The following is a 17,885-nucleotide window of genomic DNA, read 5'->3' as shown; positions in this document are numbered from 1 at the left end:
ATGAGCTGAGCATAAATTTTAAAATATTAATTATGAAGTGACATATTGTTCATACTTTTCGATTTACTTGGATGATTAATAAAAAAATTTCATGAAGTCGAATTGATTACCTTAGCGATTAATAAGTTGGAATAGTTAGATACTTTATTATTAAAAAAATTTCTAATATTACTGAGTTTGCAATAATACTTGCAGAGTCGCAGTTAGCCTCCTTGTAATTAAGTATAATATTTATTGTATTATTGACTTCATCAAAATTAATTAACTTTTATGATTCAAAATTTAAATCACTTAAACTGCAACCGGAGCCATTTTAGTCAACTCACAGTAATGCGCAGGTGCCGTCAGAAAGCAGGTACCAAATAACTTTTGTACGTGGATAATGTGTATGACAAGTTGAAAACAAGTCCTCATTTGTTTGGAGGTGGGGTTTGACCATAAAATCAACTTCCAAGATCTTGATTCACTTGGTAATTCGGCAAATCAAATGAATGCCCTTTTTGAGAGGACAATTAGTGTTCTTTATTTATTTATCATACCTACTATAATACACATATTTTAATTATAATTAATACTAATTTATAATTATGAATTATAATTATTATAATATAAATAATTTATTTTTGATCAACAGGAGTTTATATATTATAACAGCTATAAAATTATTTTGATAATCTCATAGCTATTTCAATATTATCGAAAATAAAAATAAATGGAGACGGAATGGAATAGATTGTTATTTTGATAATAAATAAAAAAGATGGCCTTTACGAACTCAATAAAAAATATCATTTTAACTTTTATCCAAGTAAATTAGTTAATACTTCAACAAATATTAGAATCTGCCATCCAGCGGTTTCATACGGTCGATCTCACGATCATCTATAAAGAGATAAATCGATAAATTATAGTTGGCCACAATGGAGGAAGACATAGATTCGATCCGTACTCATTTCAACAACTCTGTTCCATCGTAACCAACTCAATTATGTCCCGAGAGGACATATCTTCCCAACATAGAGCCCATCACAATACAAACGTAAGAGCTTACAGTTTAGATGACTTTCATCTTAAAATAAAGGTATTCTGTTGATGAACTTTCAAAACATTAGAACTTTTTAGGAACAAGAAAAGGAGAAGAGATCTTCAACTTTAGTTGTTTTGAATAACAAAAAGAGAATCTGTTTTTAAGGGCGAAAGTCTAAAATATTTTGTCTGGTAAATGAGATCAACTTTTAATCACTCGAAAATTCATAGACATTAATTTTTTATTTACTTATTTTTTTTAAATGTAATAAGTAAGCAACTCCATATATTCATCAATAAGGGAGTGTTGAGCTGGAAATTTGAAGTGTAGTTGTTATATTGGAGTCGTTAAGTTTAGACAGTATGCTGAAAACTCAGAATATTTACTATGAACTTTTTACTAGAACTGCTGCTGGACAGTGTTGAAGAAGGCCGAATATAAAAGCACACAATTTACGCTAAAACCTGATTTTTTTTTTTTTTTATTTTTTCCATTCACGAAATGCATATGTACAAACAAGCAAAGCTAAAAATCAGTACGAGTATGCCCTGTAAAACCTAGAAGCTTCAGGTTTGAATAATTTCAAGTCAATTGTGAGTGAGCATTGTCACAACATTGTGGTGGACTAAGGCGTGCATTCGAGGAAGCATGCTTGTAAAAGGATGTGTAGGATAAACTTGATGCATATTCCTTATCTGTTCCCTAGCCATATCTAATGAAGAAGAGAATGATGGTGTCATTGACTGCTCTCGTTGGGTATTAGTGTTTTGCTGCTTCTGAATACATGCTTTCTGCACCTCTGAAATATGCCATCGTACAGAACATCAAACTGCACTCCTGCTCTCTCCCTATTTACTATGAACAAGATGTGATCAGCCTCGATGATCTTATAGTACCTGTTACAACAATGGAGGATTACTTAGCATTCACAATAAGCAAATTTAAGAAATGAAATGAGGATATAATGACGTGTATGATTAAGCAAGTAACTCTTGAGAGAAAAGTCAGTAATAGCAGGAAGGGAATATGAGCAGCATGGGCATGTGTAATTGATTGTTGTAATAACCACATCATTTCTACCTGCACATTTACTGAGATACACACAAGAAAATTTTCAATTACAGAAAAAACATGAATCTTCTTGTTTGACCAAAAGGAAGTTCAAGCTCTTTGTGAGACAAAGAATTATCAATGATTGACCATGCCCTAAAGTGGATCCAGCATGTTTTATCAAAATGCAAATGGATGTCGGCTAGTAGGTTGAAATGAATCTTTCCGCAAAATTTTCATGTTGGAACAAGGAAAGATGACAGAAAAATTCTCCACAACGAATAGATAACTTATAGGTTCCACAGGGAATGTGTTTGAAATGGAGACACATTTAAATGAGGCAAAGTAGGGAAGTTGGACAGGACTATGCTAAGAGCTGAAATTTAAAGGAATTGTTCACCACAGCAATAGAGTGAATTTCTTAGATGCAAAAGGGTGTCCTTTTTATTGGAATCATCAAGAGGCACTCTTTTTTCATTTATCATCAAAACAGTTTCCCATCCCACTTCAATCTATTTTTATGTTTAAAAATACCCTCATTCGGCGTTATTGTAACAACTATGATTCGTAACTACTACAATATAAACACTTGAATTCTCATCAACACTAATAACGCAACTACAGTTTATAGTTATATACTTCATTTTTAGTCAATATTATATTATAACAACTACAAATTATAATTAGTATAACATAATCACTTCATCTCTAATCAACATTGATCAATATTATGTTGTAGCAACTACAAGATCATAGCTACACAGTCATAATAACTACGGGATGGTAACTACTATAATTATGTAATGGTAGTAACCATGAGATCGTAGCTGCTACAAATCTCATAACTGATATGACTATGTAACCGCTATGATTTCGTAACTACTACAATATTTAAAAAATAAAAGAATTATCAAAAACAAAAATAGGTTGAAACAGGATAGGATGTTGTTTCGATGATAAATAAAAAAGAAGCTCCTTTATAATGATTCCAATAAAAAGGATACTTTGCCTATGATATTTGCAGATAAGTAGCATTGTAATAATTATCCGTGTCAACGAATAGCTATTGAGGGTGAGCAAGACTGACCAGATTCCTGGTTGCAAAGGATGGCACTCCGAGTCATCCACAACATAAAAGCTTGGATGTTCCACCGGCAGACGAGGGTGGGTCATTGATATTGTGTTTAGAGCTCCATCATTGTGTTCCCAGTCTTCATCCCTGTACGACAATGTATTCAACTTGGTGTCAGATTAGCACCAAACGGTGAAAAAAATTCAACGGCCATGTCTCAATATGATCTGCATTATACCAAGTCCTACTGACCTGTACCCTTTATAGGGTGGGGGTGCGCCGGCCGGGAACCTCCATTGGCACATCTGCAAGACTCTAATAAAGAGCATAGGGTGGATGCCCCAGATGCTAGAAGGAACAGTGAAGCCAAGGATTTTTCGCGTCCTCCTAGTCGCATAGCTGAAATAGAAGGTGTTGGGGAAGGTCTGGAGACCAGAATTGAGATTGATTGAGCCTTGAATTGTAAGGTCTGGGAGGATCCAGTCTCCAGAAGCAAAAGGTCCTGAGTTTCCCAGTATGAGATCAACCAAACCAGTAATGCCAGAATTTCTCCATGCCATCTGAAAATGATCAAACCCAAAGTTGTAGTAGTTCTTCAGCCATGTAATGTCCAGCCAGTCATAGACTATGACTCCTAGGCGACAGAGCTGAAGCAGACATATCGATTTCATCGATCTTCCATCTTCAGGCCTGAATCAAATTCATCAAACGTGTATCAATGACAATAGAGTCAGCATAAATTTCAAGATCTTGTTACATAGATAATATAGTCACTATGACAAGACACAGATATATAATTATTATTCATGCATTTATCTTCAAAATTATTTTCAATGACACCGCTTTAAAGTTTGTTCATCTTTTTGGAGTGCATGTCCAGAAACATTCTAGCAGAGAACTAAATGTGCATTCGAATTGATCACTAATAATAAACAAGTACCAAGAGAGAATAATCCAACAAGCTAAGATCATGATCTAAAATAGACAAGTTACTCACTGCATGCCATCATAATATGTCCTAGTGGTTCCGTTGAGGGCTCCAGAGAGGGAGGTGATGCTCAAAACCCAGTCCTCAGAGGTGTCAAAGCCATTGAAAGCCTGTTGATAACCCATGTGTAGTTCATGAAGGTTTGGGTTATCGATCAAGAAACTGGCAAAAATAAGTAATGAATTCCTTAGATGCAATAAATCGAACACCTTATCTGCAAGCATCTGCTGCAACACCCTGACGACCTGCACGCCAGCAGAGTGGCCAACAAAATGGACAGGATGGTGCTCACCCCATGAAGGGTAATGGCCTGCACCCCAATCACAGCAATAATTTATGAGAAATGCGGGGGAACCCTAACTGACAGAAGGCATTCGAAAATCTCACCTCGTTCATATGTTCTTCCAAACTGTGAATGGCCAAATTTCCTACTGTGTTCCTCTCCATAATCCACCTTCCCTCCTTTCAGGTAATAGAACAATTCCCTTGCCCTAAAAAGTTTCAATTTTTTCCAACCTTCAATGTTCATGTCCTTTGCTTAATCAAACAAAAGAATTTGAGAAAGTTCACCTATCGTGGATGCTGCTTAGGGATCCCAAATCAGGGACAAGAACTCGTTCATCCTTCTTCTCTGCCCCAGCAAAGTAGGACAAACCTCCGAGTCTCTGCAACAATAGCAGCATCTCAAGATCCAACTTAAGATTGAGGCAATTCTCTAAAAGCAAAGAATGTCGAGGAATGGCATTGCTGTACCCCTTTGCCAAACCCAAAAATGCCATGAACAAGCACAATTGGGGGCGGAGAGCCCTCCAATACCACCATTTTCTCCTTGCTATCATTCCCTCCCTCCTCTCTGGCTCCCAGGTTGAAGATATTGGGCCGCAGGCAATCAGTTAGGACCTGACAGACATCTGATGCCACCGCGGTGCTGAAAATGTAGAAACCGAAGAGCATATGCACTGCTGTGCTGATAAAGAGCTCGGTGAGACCGAGGAACCCGATCGAGATCCTTGCCATTTCTCCTCCTCCAGCAAACCCAACAAGATGTCTCCACAAGCGCAAAAGGAGCGTTCGAGAGGATTGAATGGTGGAGGAAAAGAGAGTTGGAGGAAGAAAAACGCCTCTTTGTCCTCCACTTGTTAACAATTGAGTTGTGAAAATGAAAGATGAAGGGGAAAAAGGAAGATAACTTTGAAGAATTGCAGAAAACAAAATGGGAGGAGAAAAAGGCACCACCTTTATGTCGACTAGGATTCCGTAATGTATGGTTTGAAGATCAAAAAAGAAAACAAGAGGCACCTTCCCCTCCTCTTCCAGCAAGGAATTGCTGGAATGAGTGGATTAGAAGAAGAGGAAAGGATGAAGCTCCTCCTCCTCCTCCTCCTCCTCCTTCCTCTCTTTCCTCCTCCTCTGTTCCAAATCACAAATTGTGCTCCTTTTGACGGGGAAGGGAGGGAGGACGAGTCGTTATATTCTATTTATAGAGCGAATGAATGGATTGGACGAAGACGAACAGAGGACACGATGAAGCACCATCTCCTCCTTCCTCTGCTTTCTCCTCCTCCGCTTCAAATCACAAATTGTGCTCCTTCCGACAGGGACGGCAGAGAAAATGAGTTGTTATTCTATTTATAGAGCACAGACATTGGCAGGTGGGAAGGTGGGAAAAACATGCGATTTGTGCCACAAATGTCAACTCTTCACCAGTCCATTTTTATCTCTCCCCTTCAATTGCGTTCTTTGCCTCCCTCTACTTCCTTAATTGCTAGCTCTCTTGCACGAAAGCGTCAGGATAGGATCATTCTTCTGCAAGCTTGTGATTTTTTGTTTCTTTGTTTTTTTGATGATCTGGGTGTCCAGATTCTTATCCATTAATTTTTGGAGACGTGGACGGGCCTCTTCCGATTCGCTCATCAGACAATTCTAGAAACGCAAATGGTTCCTCATAATTATGATTCAAACCATTAATATTTGATTCCTCATAATCGTGATATTTTTCTTTAACGAGTGATTCTAGTGTGACTAATAAATGCAAGTTAGTTGATGCAGTGGGGGAAATATTTTTTTTCCAGCAATTTTTTTATTTATCATTAAGAGGATCTAGCTTTATGTTATGTGTTCTGTCAAAATTGTCAATTTAAAGCTCACCTTCACGTGCTGGTGTAGAAAATTTAGGTCAGTCATTGAACGGGTGTGATGGATTAAACATAAAGTGACTAGTATTAAAAAAATAAAAGTTTATAAATACTGCTGCATTTCATAAATTTGGCCGCTGGGATTGGACGGGCAGAAGCCGAGAGTCGATGAAGAGGACGTACGGCGGTGATCTACCGAGCGTAATGAAGGTCGTCGTATCTGACTTTTCTTAATCAGATAATGTCTCATTAATTAAGGGGCAGTTGAGCTGCCATATGTTCTCTCGTAATTTCGGCTTTAATGAGCTGTTATTGTATGCGGAGACCTTCTGGAAGTAGTTGACTAAACGGGTGTATGGGTTTGCGAGCCGTCGAATTAACCGCAATCCGCGCCACGGACTCGGTCCTTTACGGGCTGTGGCTGGGTGCGGCCCGGCCAATATAAATATTAGCCCATTGATTCCTCGTCTACTAATCATTAACTTCACGATATAAATGTTGATCGATAAATTTTTCATCCGTTAACAATTAACTTCATAGTACATATTATGAGTTATACATCTAATTGAAGAAAGTCAAGATCTAATGTAATTGACAGCGACACAATATGTGCAAGGTCTGATCTCGTGAATGACTGGCTCAGTTCGATACGTACCCAACCTCACAACTAGTACATCGATGATCATCTAGCTTGGCTTGATGCCCTAGACCTCCTTGATCAACCGTTCGAGCTCTCCCCTCTAACTCAGTGGTTGATATCCGACTCAGCTCCCTGGTCAACCGCCTGAGCTCTCCCCTTTAGCTCAGTGGTTGATCTCCGACTCTAGCTCCGACCGACTTCCTCAACTTTATGACCAAGCTTATGCCCAACTCCTAGACCATCTGAGCTTCCCACTCTAGTCCAGTGGCCGAGTTGCGGCTCGGCTCCTTGATCAACCAACTCTATGACCCACTCAGCGTCCTCACTCGGTGCTTCTACTGGCTTTGCTCCAAAATGAATCCAAGATCTCTTAGCTAGAAGTCGACCCCTTAGTCAGCTTAGTCTCTTCGAATCCATGTTTTTGCCTAGATCGACAGCCAGAAGGATACGTACAATGATATAATATTTGATGATAGTTCACTTACCTTATCAGTACAACATGTTTAACGTAATGAGATCCTGGACCATACCAAATATGAACGATAAAACCCTTAACTACCGCGATGATAGGATATTCTCTTTATCAACGATGGGGCATCTCCTCCCAATGATTTCATATAATGACCTGCTTCTTGCGGACGTAGATACGTGTACACACAATCAACACTCTCCTTCTTTAATATTTCTGGTTCTTCTTCTCTATCTTCGATTAATTTGTGACTTGACTTGAGCGTCAGAGTGATTAAGCAAGACACCTCATAGTCTTTCATTATCACCCTAGCTCCTTCTTTTTGCAATTTGATAGGAGTTCCACCGTTTACGGATCTTGCGTTACTTTATCATCATCAACCCGCCGGTGACTCATCCGTAGATAATCTCAAGTATAAACGGTACAACCATTAATCTACTAATTCATAATATAAACTTTAATATTCACTGACACTTATAAAATCCCCTAACTCACTCATTCATGACCCATAAGTTGCAACTCCTAAATCTCATTGTGTCAGCTTCTGTGCTGAAAGTATTTGAGCAAGCCTTAGAGCAATATTTATGGTATTTCTATGGATATAGAGCAGGTAATTAAAAAGCATGATAGCCGTAAAAAAAAGAAGAATTTCAAGGACGCCTTCGAACATTTTCTCCAGTATAAAATATAACGTAATCATTCATCCAAAAAGTTAGATGTCATGTTAATATATTAAGGCAAAATGACTTCTCTAATTATTCTGTGACTTTCAAACAAATATGCTTATAGATTCAAAGTCGGTAAACACTACTCTTTTTCTTTTTTATGTTGTGCATTAAATTCACCCTATGCTATTTGTTGACGGTAAAAGATAAGTTGATTTCAACTAAAACCTATTAATAAAAATCGGAGTGAGGCTCAACTCATACGTTAGAAAATATATTAATTAAATAGTGCAATTTATCAAAGGGTCCATAGCTCAGTGGTAGAGCAATTGACTGCAGATCAATAGGTCACCGGTTTGAACCCGGTTGGGCCCTTTTTAAAATAGTTTTTAATTTCTTTTGTTGGTTTAGCTATGCAGATCACTTAGGTGTTCTTAAAGTTTATTCGATCACACACATTGCAACTATTGCATAAAAAGACGTCGATAAATCTTTAAAAGTCACGACATTTTTTGGGATCCATTCTTAATATAGATAATTATAAAAGAATATCTAACGGTTTAAGATATTAAGTTAGTATATTTTTGTTCTTTCATATATAAGATAGTCACTTTGAACTTCTTTTCCATTAACATAAATTCTTTGATATTTTTAGATGCTCGTAGTTCATATTTTTCTTAGTTTTTCTCTTCGTTTGGTCCCATCTCATGGTCACTCCAACTGAAAGAAGGGTTTACTTTATAATCCATTTAATTCCTCTAATTTTTAATAAATTCAACTTATTTAATTAGCTTTATTTATTTGAATAGTGCAATTTGTCTCGTGCATTTAATATGATCTATTGAGCTAATTAGTTAAGTAGATTTGGTTAATTTGACTTAGAGATTTCAATTTAGTCTAGTTGACTCATCCATCCTACCTTTTTCTAGGCTTTCGGCAAATTTTTAAAAATGAGTCTTCTCAAATAATATCATAAGATTTGAATTAATATTTTCTCTCTCTTTATTTTCTTTTTTTTTGGAGCTAGACAAACATGTAAGAGTTATTTTTACTAATTATATCTAATAAAATATTTTAAAATATTAAAACATATAAATTATTGTTATTTTAAAAATAATCACTTTAAATACTTTAAATCGAATTTACGAAATATAAACATATAAATATATGAATGAATGAATGATATGAATACTTCACAACAAAGAGTAATTAAGAAACAATTTACTTAATTCATAATGAAGAGAGGAAAAACTAATATACGCTGTCAAATTAATTAATTAAATAATAAAAAGATATTAAAAATAAAATGAAAATAACACATCATTTGCCAAGCAAAATAAATTAAAAGTCCTTAGAGTTCACAACACTCGTTGAGGTTCAACATATTATATAAGAAAATATATATATTAGATGAAGTATAATAATTAATAAAAAATTCTCGATCAAATGAAAGGGATGTAAATTATGAAAGAAAATAGATTGTATTATTGACTCACCATCTATCAACATTACTAGATTGTAAAATTTTAAACTTATTTTGTTTTACAACTTATGATTTAAAATGGCTTTAAAAAAATTTAAGTCCTAAGTATGTTTGGATAATTATATTACGTAAGATTTAAAAAATTAAAATTATTTTTTTGAACTTATAATTAATTTATAATATTTTTAAGACCCTAAGATGGTTGGTTGGTTGGTCGAATAATTGATTAGCGAATATGATTTATAATATTATTGATTAGCGAATATTGCACGAGAAAAGTAAAAAATTAGGATTGCAAATTAGAAGAGATATATATATGATTTTATATTTGGCGGAAAAGAAAAATCCACGATGATCCAACGAGGCCCAACCCAACAGCATCGATGCGATCTGCAATTTTCTTAAAAGCCGGGATGGAATTGACCAAACTAGCGATCAGAAACAAGCGAATAAAGAGGAAAGGGATGGTTTCCTTCGCCGCGAAGACGATCCTCATTTTCTCCTTCTTTCTCTGCGTAATAGCGATAGCAGATCCGAACTCCATGGCCAACCTCGGAGGGATCAGAGACGTTGAGGGGGAGGCTGCCAACGGCCTCGAGATCGAGCAACTAGGTCGCTTCGCCGTCGATCAACACAACAAGAAGGAGGTATCTCTTTCTACTCTCTTATCTCGCTACGCTCCTTTGATTGAGTTTTTTTTTTTCACATCCTGTTTTTCCAAGCTACATTCGTTAAATTATTGTTCTTGATCTTTTATTTTTGGCTCTTATTCGCTCTTCCTCGCCTCGATCGGTTGTTGTTTTTTTTTTCTTGTCGTTTCTTGGTGCTTAAGTGTTTTGTTTGTGGTGGTGAAGAACGCTTTACTGGAGTTTGCGAGGGTGATCAAAGCGAGGGAGCAGGTGGTCGCTGGGACTCTGCACCACTTGACGGTCGAGGTCATTGATGCGGGAAAGAAGAAGACATACGAGGCCAAGGTGTGGGTCAAGCCATGGCTCAACTTCAAGGAGCTTCAGGAGTTCAGTCACGCTGGAGGCTCATCCTAAGACATCCCCTGCCATAAGCTAGGTAATGTGATGCTACCGAACCTCAAGTTGCTTGAAAGTTTATTTTTATTTTTTCTATAGGTGAGGTCGTATTGTGCTGTGGCATCTAAACTGTTTGCAAATAGAGTAGGCATCGATTTGTCTACTTCTTAAGATGTGTAGTGTGTGGTGTGAAAATAGGGCTGGTAATGAATGAACTGTGTTGATACCAGCAAAATCATCCTCGAGATTGTTTATAAATCTTATTAGCTTCAATCTGAGATCAAAAATTAATGTTGAAGTTTTTTTTTAATTAAAAAAATGGCTTTAGCAACCTTTTTTACCTATCTTAACTAGATTCAACGTGGTAGTTCGCTTTAAACTAAATCTCAGCTTTATCAAGTTTTGATATTTTAGAGTCTATTAAAACACATAATTACTACTTTTAACAATAAGTTTACATTTTAAAGTGTTAATTAACTTTTCTATCATATGAGTAACAGGCATTAATATCACCATATTCATGAAAACATGATAAATGTTTATCTAAATGTAAACTGTATCTCCAAATGATGTATACACGTTTAATATTTGATTAAAATCCACCAACAAAACCTTAAGCTCTCTTTATCAGTTTCTCCCCACCTTTTACATAACGTAAAATATATTATATTTTTATAATACATATGTTTAATTGAATATAAAGTTATATATGCACGACAATTATGGATGCAGAAATCAAATACTTATTTACATAAATAAACTTAAATCCAAGTATATATTCAAGACTTGATTGAATATCTATTTAAGACTCATTGGTCTTGTTCAAAAACATTATTCATAATTTTTGTTATTAGCTTTGACGAGAAATGTTTGCCAATAGTGCATAAGCATTGTTACCAAACCATTATTTTAAAAATTGGTTGCTTGGGGGTGCAGTCAAATTCCTCTTTGTCAACATGGTTAGATGGAAAAGCAAGGGGAAGTGAAGCAATTTGTAGTGCTTTCCCCACTTTTTTTCCCATTCAAAACTGGATAGAAGAGAGCAAAACTGATAAAAGGACTAATTTAGCTCTGTATATCTTAGAAATTATAGAATCAAAGGCTAGTTTTGTAATTTGTTCTTCTATATTCAACTAGACACAAAGACAACTCCTCTCTTCTTCCTTCTTTTCTCTCCTCCCTTTCTCAGAACTATTTCTTCTTGTTTCTCTTACTCTACTCAAGTAGACATGCCCTTGGAGTGTTGAGCTTTTTGTCCTTCTTGCTAATGCAGCTGAAAAAGATGTTCTAATTGTTCATTTACTGTCTTAAACATGAATAAACACTTCTCAAATCGAGTACAAGTTTGTAGATGAACGTTTAGTTACAATTAGTGGAGAAATATATCGGCATGATATGTAACTTTGCATAAAGCTCGGTTGAATGAGGACAATAGATTGGATATTAGACCTACAAGTTGTAAAAAGAAAAAGTATTTGTGATGTAGTCAGGAAAGGGAAGTATGCAAATTTCATGGAAATAGAACATAATTAAATTGAGAATGGATGTTAGGTATTCAACTAAAACTGCTAAAAAGAAAAGGCAACTATGATGAATGATGAACTTAAGAACACTTTGAACTAGATAACAAATGCAAGGGGTGATAGGAAGGGATGCTTGCAACCTGATATTGGAAAAGAAAACTTTCCTTAGTCAGAACTCAGAACAACGACAATTTCACACCTCTCATACATAGGCTACAAACCACCACAATAGATAAGTTGCTAGGCTTTAAAAAGCATACACGGGCAGTATGTGGTTAATCCACTGCATAATGGACAAGCAGTGCAGAAATGCAGGTGGGGGCATATGTGGTTTGTATTAAAATATTTATATCAATGAAAATGATTAAAACTTATATAATTAAATTTATCATCCTAAACACTCCATCAGTTATTTTTCATATCAATCTAAGCATTACATATATATCCTAAAATAGTAACATATAACAATGCATGTTAATCAACCAATGTTGCTCACATGAGAGGAAAAGAAAATCATCCATTCATCCAAAAAATTCAAAATTTACATTAGTGTAATGGACCAAGGGGTGGCAGAAATCCTCGGAAATCCTCGTTCTTGGAACCTGAAAGAAAACTTGAAATTAGAATAGATTTGAAATGAATTTGTCTTAATGCAATTTTAATGCGAACATAACTCATATCACAGCTCCACACCACGTAAAATAGAAAACTACGACGTGAAATTAAACTTAAACATGATTTAATCAACACATTGAGACATTTATCATTCCCAAATTACGATGTGACTTAAATGGCTCCTTCACCACAGCCTAATTTGGTCGTCACGTGTTGTGGTACCAAAACATTGCTTGAGCCTCTCACTTTATTCTTCAAGTTTGGTCGGCTGGTGTGGACTTTGATCCAAATCAAACTGTAATGAATACGTAGGCTTAGTCTGGTTTGGTTCATGGTTGCAAGACACAATTCTTAGCTTTTCCCTGTTTTTTCTTATCTAACCCATAAATATTGATAATCCAAATTGATGTGTAGCTAGAGTAGATTGTAATCGAAGAAATACAGTTGTAGAGGAAGGCATTACCAGATGAGTTGAATTAATTTCCATCTATTTTGATGAGCATTTATTGGATGTGTTTGTCTAACTATTGTTTCATAGACTTACAATTGCATCATTGTTACGGGTCATATTTGTGCTGCATGTTTTTCTTAAAAGTCATATTGGAATTGATTTTAAACATGCAGATTCTTTGGCTTATCCTTCAACCATGATTTTTTGCTTGTTGGAGAACTTGTACAATTTTGCTTCAGTATGTCAGATTTTGTTTTTGGAATCCTCGAATAGTTTAATTTTTCTAGATTTTGTCAATTGGTGCTTGTTGCTTGCATGTAGTTGAAAAGTGTTTCTGTTAAGCGCAAAAAGGCTTCCTCGTTGACTTTTGTTTTTGAATCTTTTTTATCCTCCTATGAGGATGTAGCATAAATTGTCTTAAATTCTTTTACTAAATATATTTAGAATTTCAATAATATGGTAATTTAAATGTTAAGGATTACAAATGAATTTAAGCAAAATATAAATTGATGAACAATTACTTACAAAAGCTTTATCTCATTGTCACAAATGTATCTATACGATGTGTGACTATTAGGACCAAATTTTAAGATCTCAATTAATATCATTATGGGTCATTGGTCAAACTACAATTTACCATTTGCATTGTGTATCATCCCTCAATACATAATGCTCAAACATCAGGTTGGCCCAGTGGTGGATGTATCTAGTTGTATGTGTTACCTTTGTGATGTAGTTACCTATAAGGTAAAATTCAGAAAAATATAAAAATTGGCAATGTTCGCTCGCTCCTGACTCCATCAGCTTTTACCTAAGCAATCAAGTTTTAGTTATAATTTTAACCCAGAATGCTTTGCACTCTGACTCACAATTCTACTATACCAAGTATTCTAAAATGCACTACAATTTGAGTTTATTTTATTTTTGTTCAGTAGAATCATTTAAGGTCTCTCCTCTTCTCAGTCAATCATGGCATATTCCTTCCACTGCTCATAGAAATAGGGTTCTTCTGAACTCAATCATTTAAATAGGATTTTTTGCTTCAAATTAAGTTCGTGTTCAAATTTTGATCGTTCATATAAACTTTCATCCTAACTTAGTAGGTTTGTGGGCGTTAAGTTTCCAAAGAAGACTGGTTTCTTTTCACTCTTTTGAGCTAGTAAGTTTAAATTGACTTACAATTTTGAGGTCTTGCTTCAAATCAATATTGCTTCCATAGTTTGTTTTCTATATGACCTGTTGGTCTTTATTCTTCCATAGTTTGTTTTCTATATGACCTGTTCGTCTTTATTTCTATTGTTTTTCCACAGGGGATTGAAAGCGAAGACTTCGCCAAGACTTTATATTGTGTGTCAATAAATGGAGTGATTGCATACTTTGAAAACTGATGTCTCTATATTGTCTGTACTTTGGACCTCAAACTCCCAACTTATATAATTAACTAAGAAGTTTATCTTCTATTAGTCTTGGGCGTTCTATTGCTTTTCCACAGGTGATTGAAAAGTGAAGACTTCGCCAAGACTTCATATTGTGTCAATAAATGGAATGATTGCCTACTTTGAAAACTCATTCCTCTATATTGTCTGTGCTTTGAACCTCAAACTCCCAACTTATATAATTAACTAATTAAGAAGTTTATCTTCTATTAGTCTTGGACGTTGTATTGTTTTTCCACAGGAGATTGAAAAGTGACGACTTAGGCCAAGACTTCATATTGTTTGTCAATAAATGGAGTGATCTGCTTACTTTGAAAACTCATTCCTCTATATTGTCTGTATATAATTAACTAAGAAGTTTATCTTCTGTTTGCTAGTCTTGGACGTTCTTTGATGGTTGTGCTGTATGTGTGAGATTCGGAACAGAGTGGTCTCTGAATTAATCAATCATATCCCTCTCCAACCTTTTATACATAAGATAGAGACACTCGGTCCCCTAATCTGCTGCCGATAATCAACTTCTTCAACACGTTCGAGAGAAAATCTTTATTTTTTATTTATAAATATTATTCATTTGTTTTATAATTCACTGTTATTTTACTCGCTTTCACAATTATTATCTAAACATCTTATTGTTTGAAGAAATGCCTATATAAATAGGGTACTATCAGCAATCCTTGTAAAGGTATAAGAGGTAAAATGCAATAAGAATATTTAATGGTCATTGTTCATGTTGGTGTTTAGCTTTAGGCTGAGTCATGTGAATATGTCATATAGATACAAGTAAAACCGATGAAATTTTCAACCTACTTGCGATCTCTTGATCGTGATAAAATCAGTCTTGCCAAAGTCCATTAGTACTCAAGCATGGTTCTCTTCAGAGCTACGGACGAAAGTCCACTAATGAAAGAACTTTCAACTACAAACACCGTTCAAATACTGCCTTGCTTTGTTAATCTGGACATGCAGAGTGCCAATAGCTAACAATGTTTCAAAAGTTCATATTTCTTTATCTTCATATCTCTCAATATCGGAAGGCATTAAAAGCGTATCTGTTTCTTGCATCAGCTGTTCAGTTGTGGCTTTCATCACAGAGACAGACAGTATGCATGTTGCCAATTATTTAGAAATATTGGAGTCTGTGTGTACTCCACTTTTGTCCAAATTGTCCAAATGATTCACTAATGCATTCGCCTCTACTTGCGAGTTCAAGGACGTGCTTATCGATTTTTTTTTTCTTTCAGTCTCAGAGGGATTCGGACTGCCACACTTTTGGAATTTGCTTGCTCAACTTACTCAAGTTAATGAATCGTGTATGAGTGTGTATCCACTCGCTTTTCATTTCGAAATCCATTGTAAATTTACTTTCCATTTAATGTAACCACACAATCAGCTGCAGTGCGAGTTCTTTTTTAAGCTGAAAGGAAGTTGTTGCTTAATTATTGCTGGAGAAAGATTTTTAACAGTTTAGTCTCTATTAATATTTGATGGAACTTGCCTTTTTGTTTTCTTTCCAGTATTAAAAATCTGAAGCTACAGATATAAAGCGAGAATCACAGACGTATAAGCGTTTGTTTTGTTCGTCCAAGTATAGAACTTATTTTTCTCGTGAGGCCAGTAATAATTGAGCCTTTGGAGACCATGAACTGCTTGCTACATTGCCAAGTGTATAGGTTCACAAAGGATTTGCAGCCCTTTCCTTGGAACTTCACGATGGTCAACATCCAACTCTTAATTTTCTTTAAAAAAAAGAAAGGAAGCCAGGAACAACTAAGCAGAGTTCCTCCAAAATGGAAATACCAGTACTTTGTGTTGCAATCAGTTACTGTAAGCCTAATTAAAGAACGAAAACTATAGAGACGGCCATGGTGAACTCTCTTCCAAACTTTTGAGGTCAGTACTCTTGATTTGGAGGATAGCGATCAGAAAAGATGTTCGTTGCATGCTTTGGTTTGCCACATTTCCTATACTTCTACAGATGGTCTATTATTTCAAAAAAGAGGAAGAGTTAAAAGGTGTTTTAAGGAGTGGGGGTTTGTTAACCTTTATGTGCATTACATGTAGTAAACTTTTCTATTTGGAAAATTAATATTTGCTCGAGTTCTTTTTAGATACAAGTTCTCCAAGGAAGAGAGCTAAGGGGAAAAAATGGTTGAAGAGATGGCTTTGCATCCATTAATTTACTCAGATTATGTCACCTAAGTGACCTTTGCTTGGTCATCTGCACGATAGAAAGCCTAGCACCTTCTTTTCAACCTTTGCCCCCCAAAACCCTATTGCTCGTCCAGCAAGCAGAGCAACAAACAAACCCAAATCTTCCACTACAATGAAAATAACTCCACCATGGAGCCTTGCGTACGTTGGGATCTCATTCCACAGCAACATTAATATAATATAATTAGCTAGCTATATAAACAAACAACAACAATTTAAGACTCTCAAGTCATCACAATAGCTATATTTTATGTCATGCGTGTATAACAAAGAACAAGTTAAAGAAAGACATGTTTCTGAAGTCGCATCAAAATTCCCCATGAAAATGACTGTTGTCTTCAGATCATAGGTCCAATGGAAAGATTAAATATGAACTCGACTAAAAAGAAATTAAAAACGTAACATGCACAGAGATACGCTGGGAATTGCCGTTGCTGCTGCTATCAATAATGGATTCGTTCTTTCCATAGTGACTTCCAAATATACACCCATGAACTTGCTCGGCTAGTGGGTGAAAGAATTCCCAGTGCTATTAATATAACATACTGAATTAATTGGCATTTTCAAAATATATAGCAATTAATGTTCTTATCCATTTGGTGAGGATGACGTGAATCCAACTGTGAATGTTTAATTAATGCTAAGTAGCTAGTGTATAAGATTCTTAAGAGCTTGATATTTCTTTCCACAAAGTCTATTCATAAGTTCTCTCAACAACAGAGGATTCTATGCTACAGATATATATCAATCAATCGATTCCATGTTAAGAATTAAAAATGCAGAAAATAAAAATGATATATATATATTCTAGAACGTGATCTTTGCGTCACAAGTTGCCCACGAATACACCTCACTGAAAAAGTAAAGGTGTCTTCTTGTGCTGAAGCAGATCTATAATTTGGTTTAATTTGTTAGATATCACTTTAATTCTTTCTTTATCCACTTCTAAATAGTAATGAGTATAATTCCACCATCACCGATTCCTTCCCAGCTACTTGATATATCAGGGGCATCTTGCTTAATTAACCTTGTATTTATCCACTTTGTAACATTCTTTTCTTTAGTTTTCACTCAAATCCTTTGCCTGTTATT

General features: G+C 35.4%; 2 protein-coding genes and 1 non-coding gene across 4 annotated transcripts; 2 read left to right on the top strand and 1 right to left on the bottom strand.

The window, feature by feature from the left end:
- Window positions 1–1,507: 1,507 nt before the first annotated feature.
- Window positions 1,508–5,723, bottom strand: LOC141830645 (uncharacterized). Of its 2 annotated transcripts, XM_074718066.1 has the most exons (8): window positions 4,891–5,723; window positions 4,708–4,802; window positions 4,525–4,628; window positions 4,347–4,447; window positions 4,147–4,247; window positions 3,402–3,839; window positions 3,165–3,296; window positions 1,508–1,923 (listed from the first exon to the last, which is right to left on the bottom strand). In XM_074718066.1, the coding sequence occupies exons 1-8, from the start codon at window positions 5,152–5,154 to the stop codon at window positions 1,764–1,766; spliced, it is 1,395 nt and encodes a 464-aa protein (XP_074574167.1). In that variant the 5' UTR covers window positions 5,155–5,723; the 3' UTR covers window positions 1,508–1,763. The 2 variants fall into 2 exon arrangements, with proteins under 2 accessions (XP_074574167.1, XP_074574157.1); XM_074718056.1 differs by having other exon boundaries at window positions 4,147–4,447.
- A 2,626-nt stretch (window positions 5,724–8,349) lies between these two features.
- TRNAC-GCA (transfer RNA cysteine (anticodon GCA)) lies at window positions 8,350–8,421 on the top strand. The gene has a single exon. It is a non-coding gene; the product is annotated as a tRNA-Cys (tRNA).
- Window positions 8,422–9,928: 1,507 nt separating this feature from the next.
- LOC141834768 (cysteine proteinase inhibitor-like) lies at window positions 9,929–14,684 on the top strand. Its single transcript, XM_074722126.1, has 3 exons — window positions 9,929–10,176; window positions 10,384–10,594; window positions 14,454–14,684. The coding sequence occupies exons 1-2, from the start codon at window positions 9,943–9,945 to the stop codon at window positions 10,570–10,572; spliced, it is 423 nt and encodes a 140-aa protein (XP_074578227.1). The 5' UTR covers window positions 9,929–9,942; the 3' UTR covers window positions 10,573–10,594; window positions 14,454–14,684.
- Window positions 14,685–17,885: the final 3,201 nt, after the last annotated feature.

The sequence above is a fragment of the Curcuma longa genome, chromosome 1 (genome assembly GCF_044706935.1).
Source record: "Curcuma longa cultivar G26 ecotype Majalengka, Jawa Barat chromosome 1, ITB_CL_G26_1.1, whole genome shotgun sequence".
NCBI classification, from domain to species: Eukaryota; Viridiplantae; Streptophyta; class Magnoliopsida; order Zingiberales; family Zingiberaceae; genus Curcuma; species Curcuma longa.
Note: the sequence above shows the minus strand (reverse complement) of the source record. Positions and strands in the feature narration are given on the sequence as shown.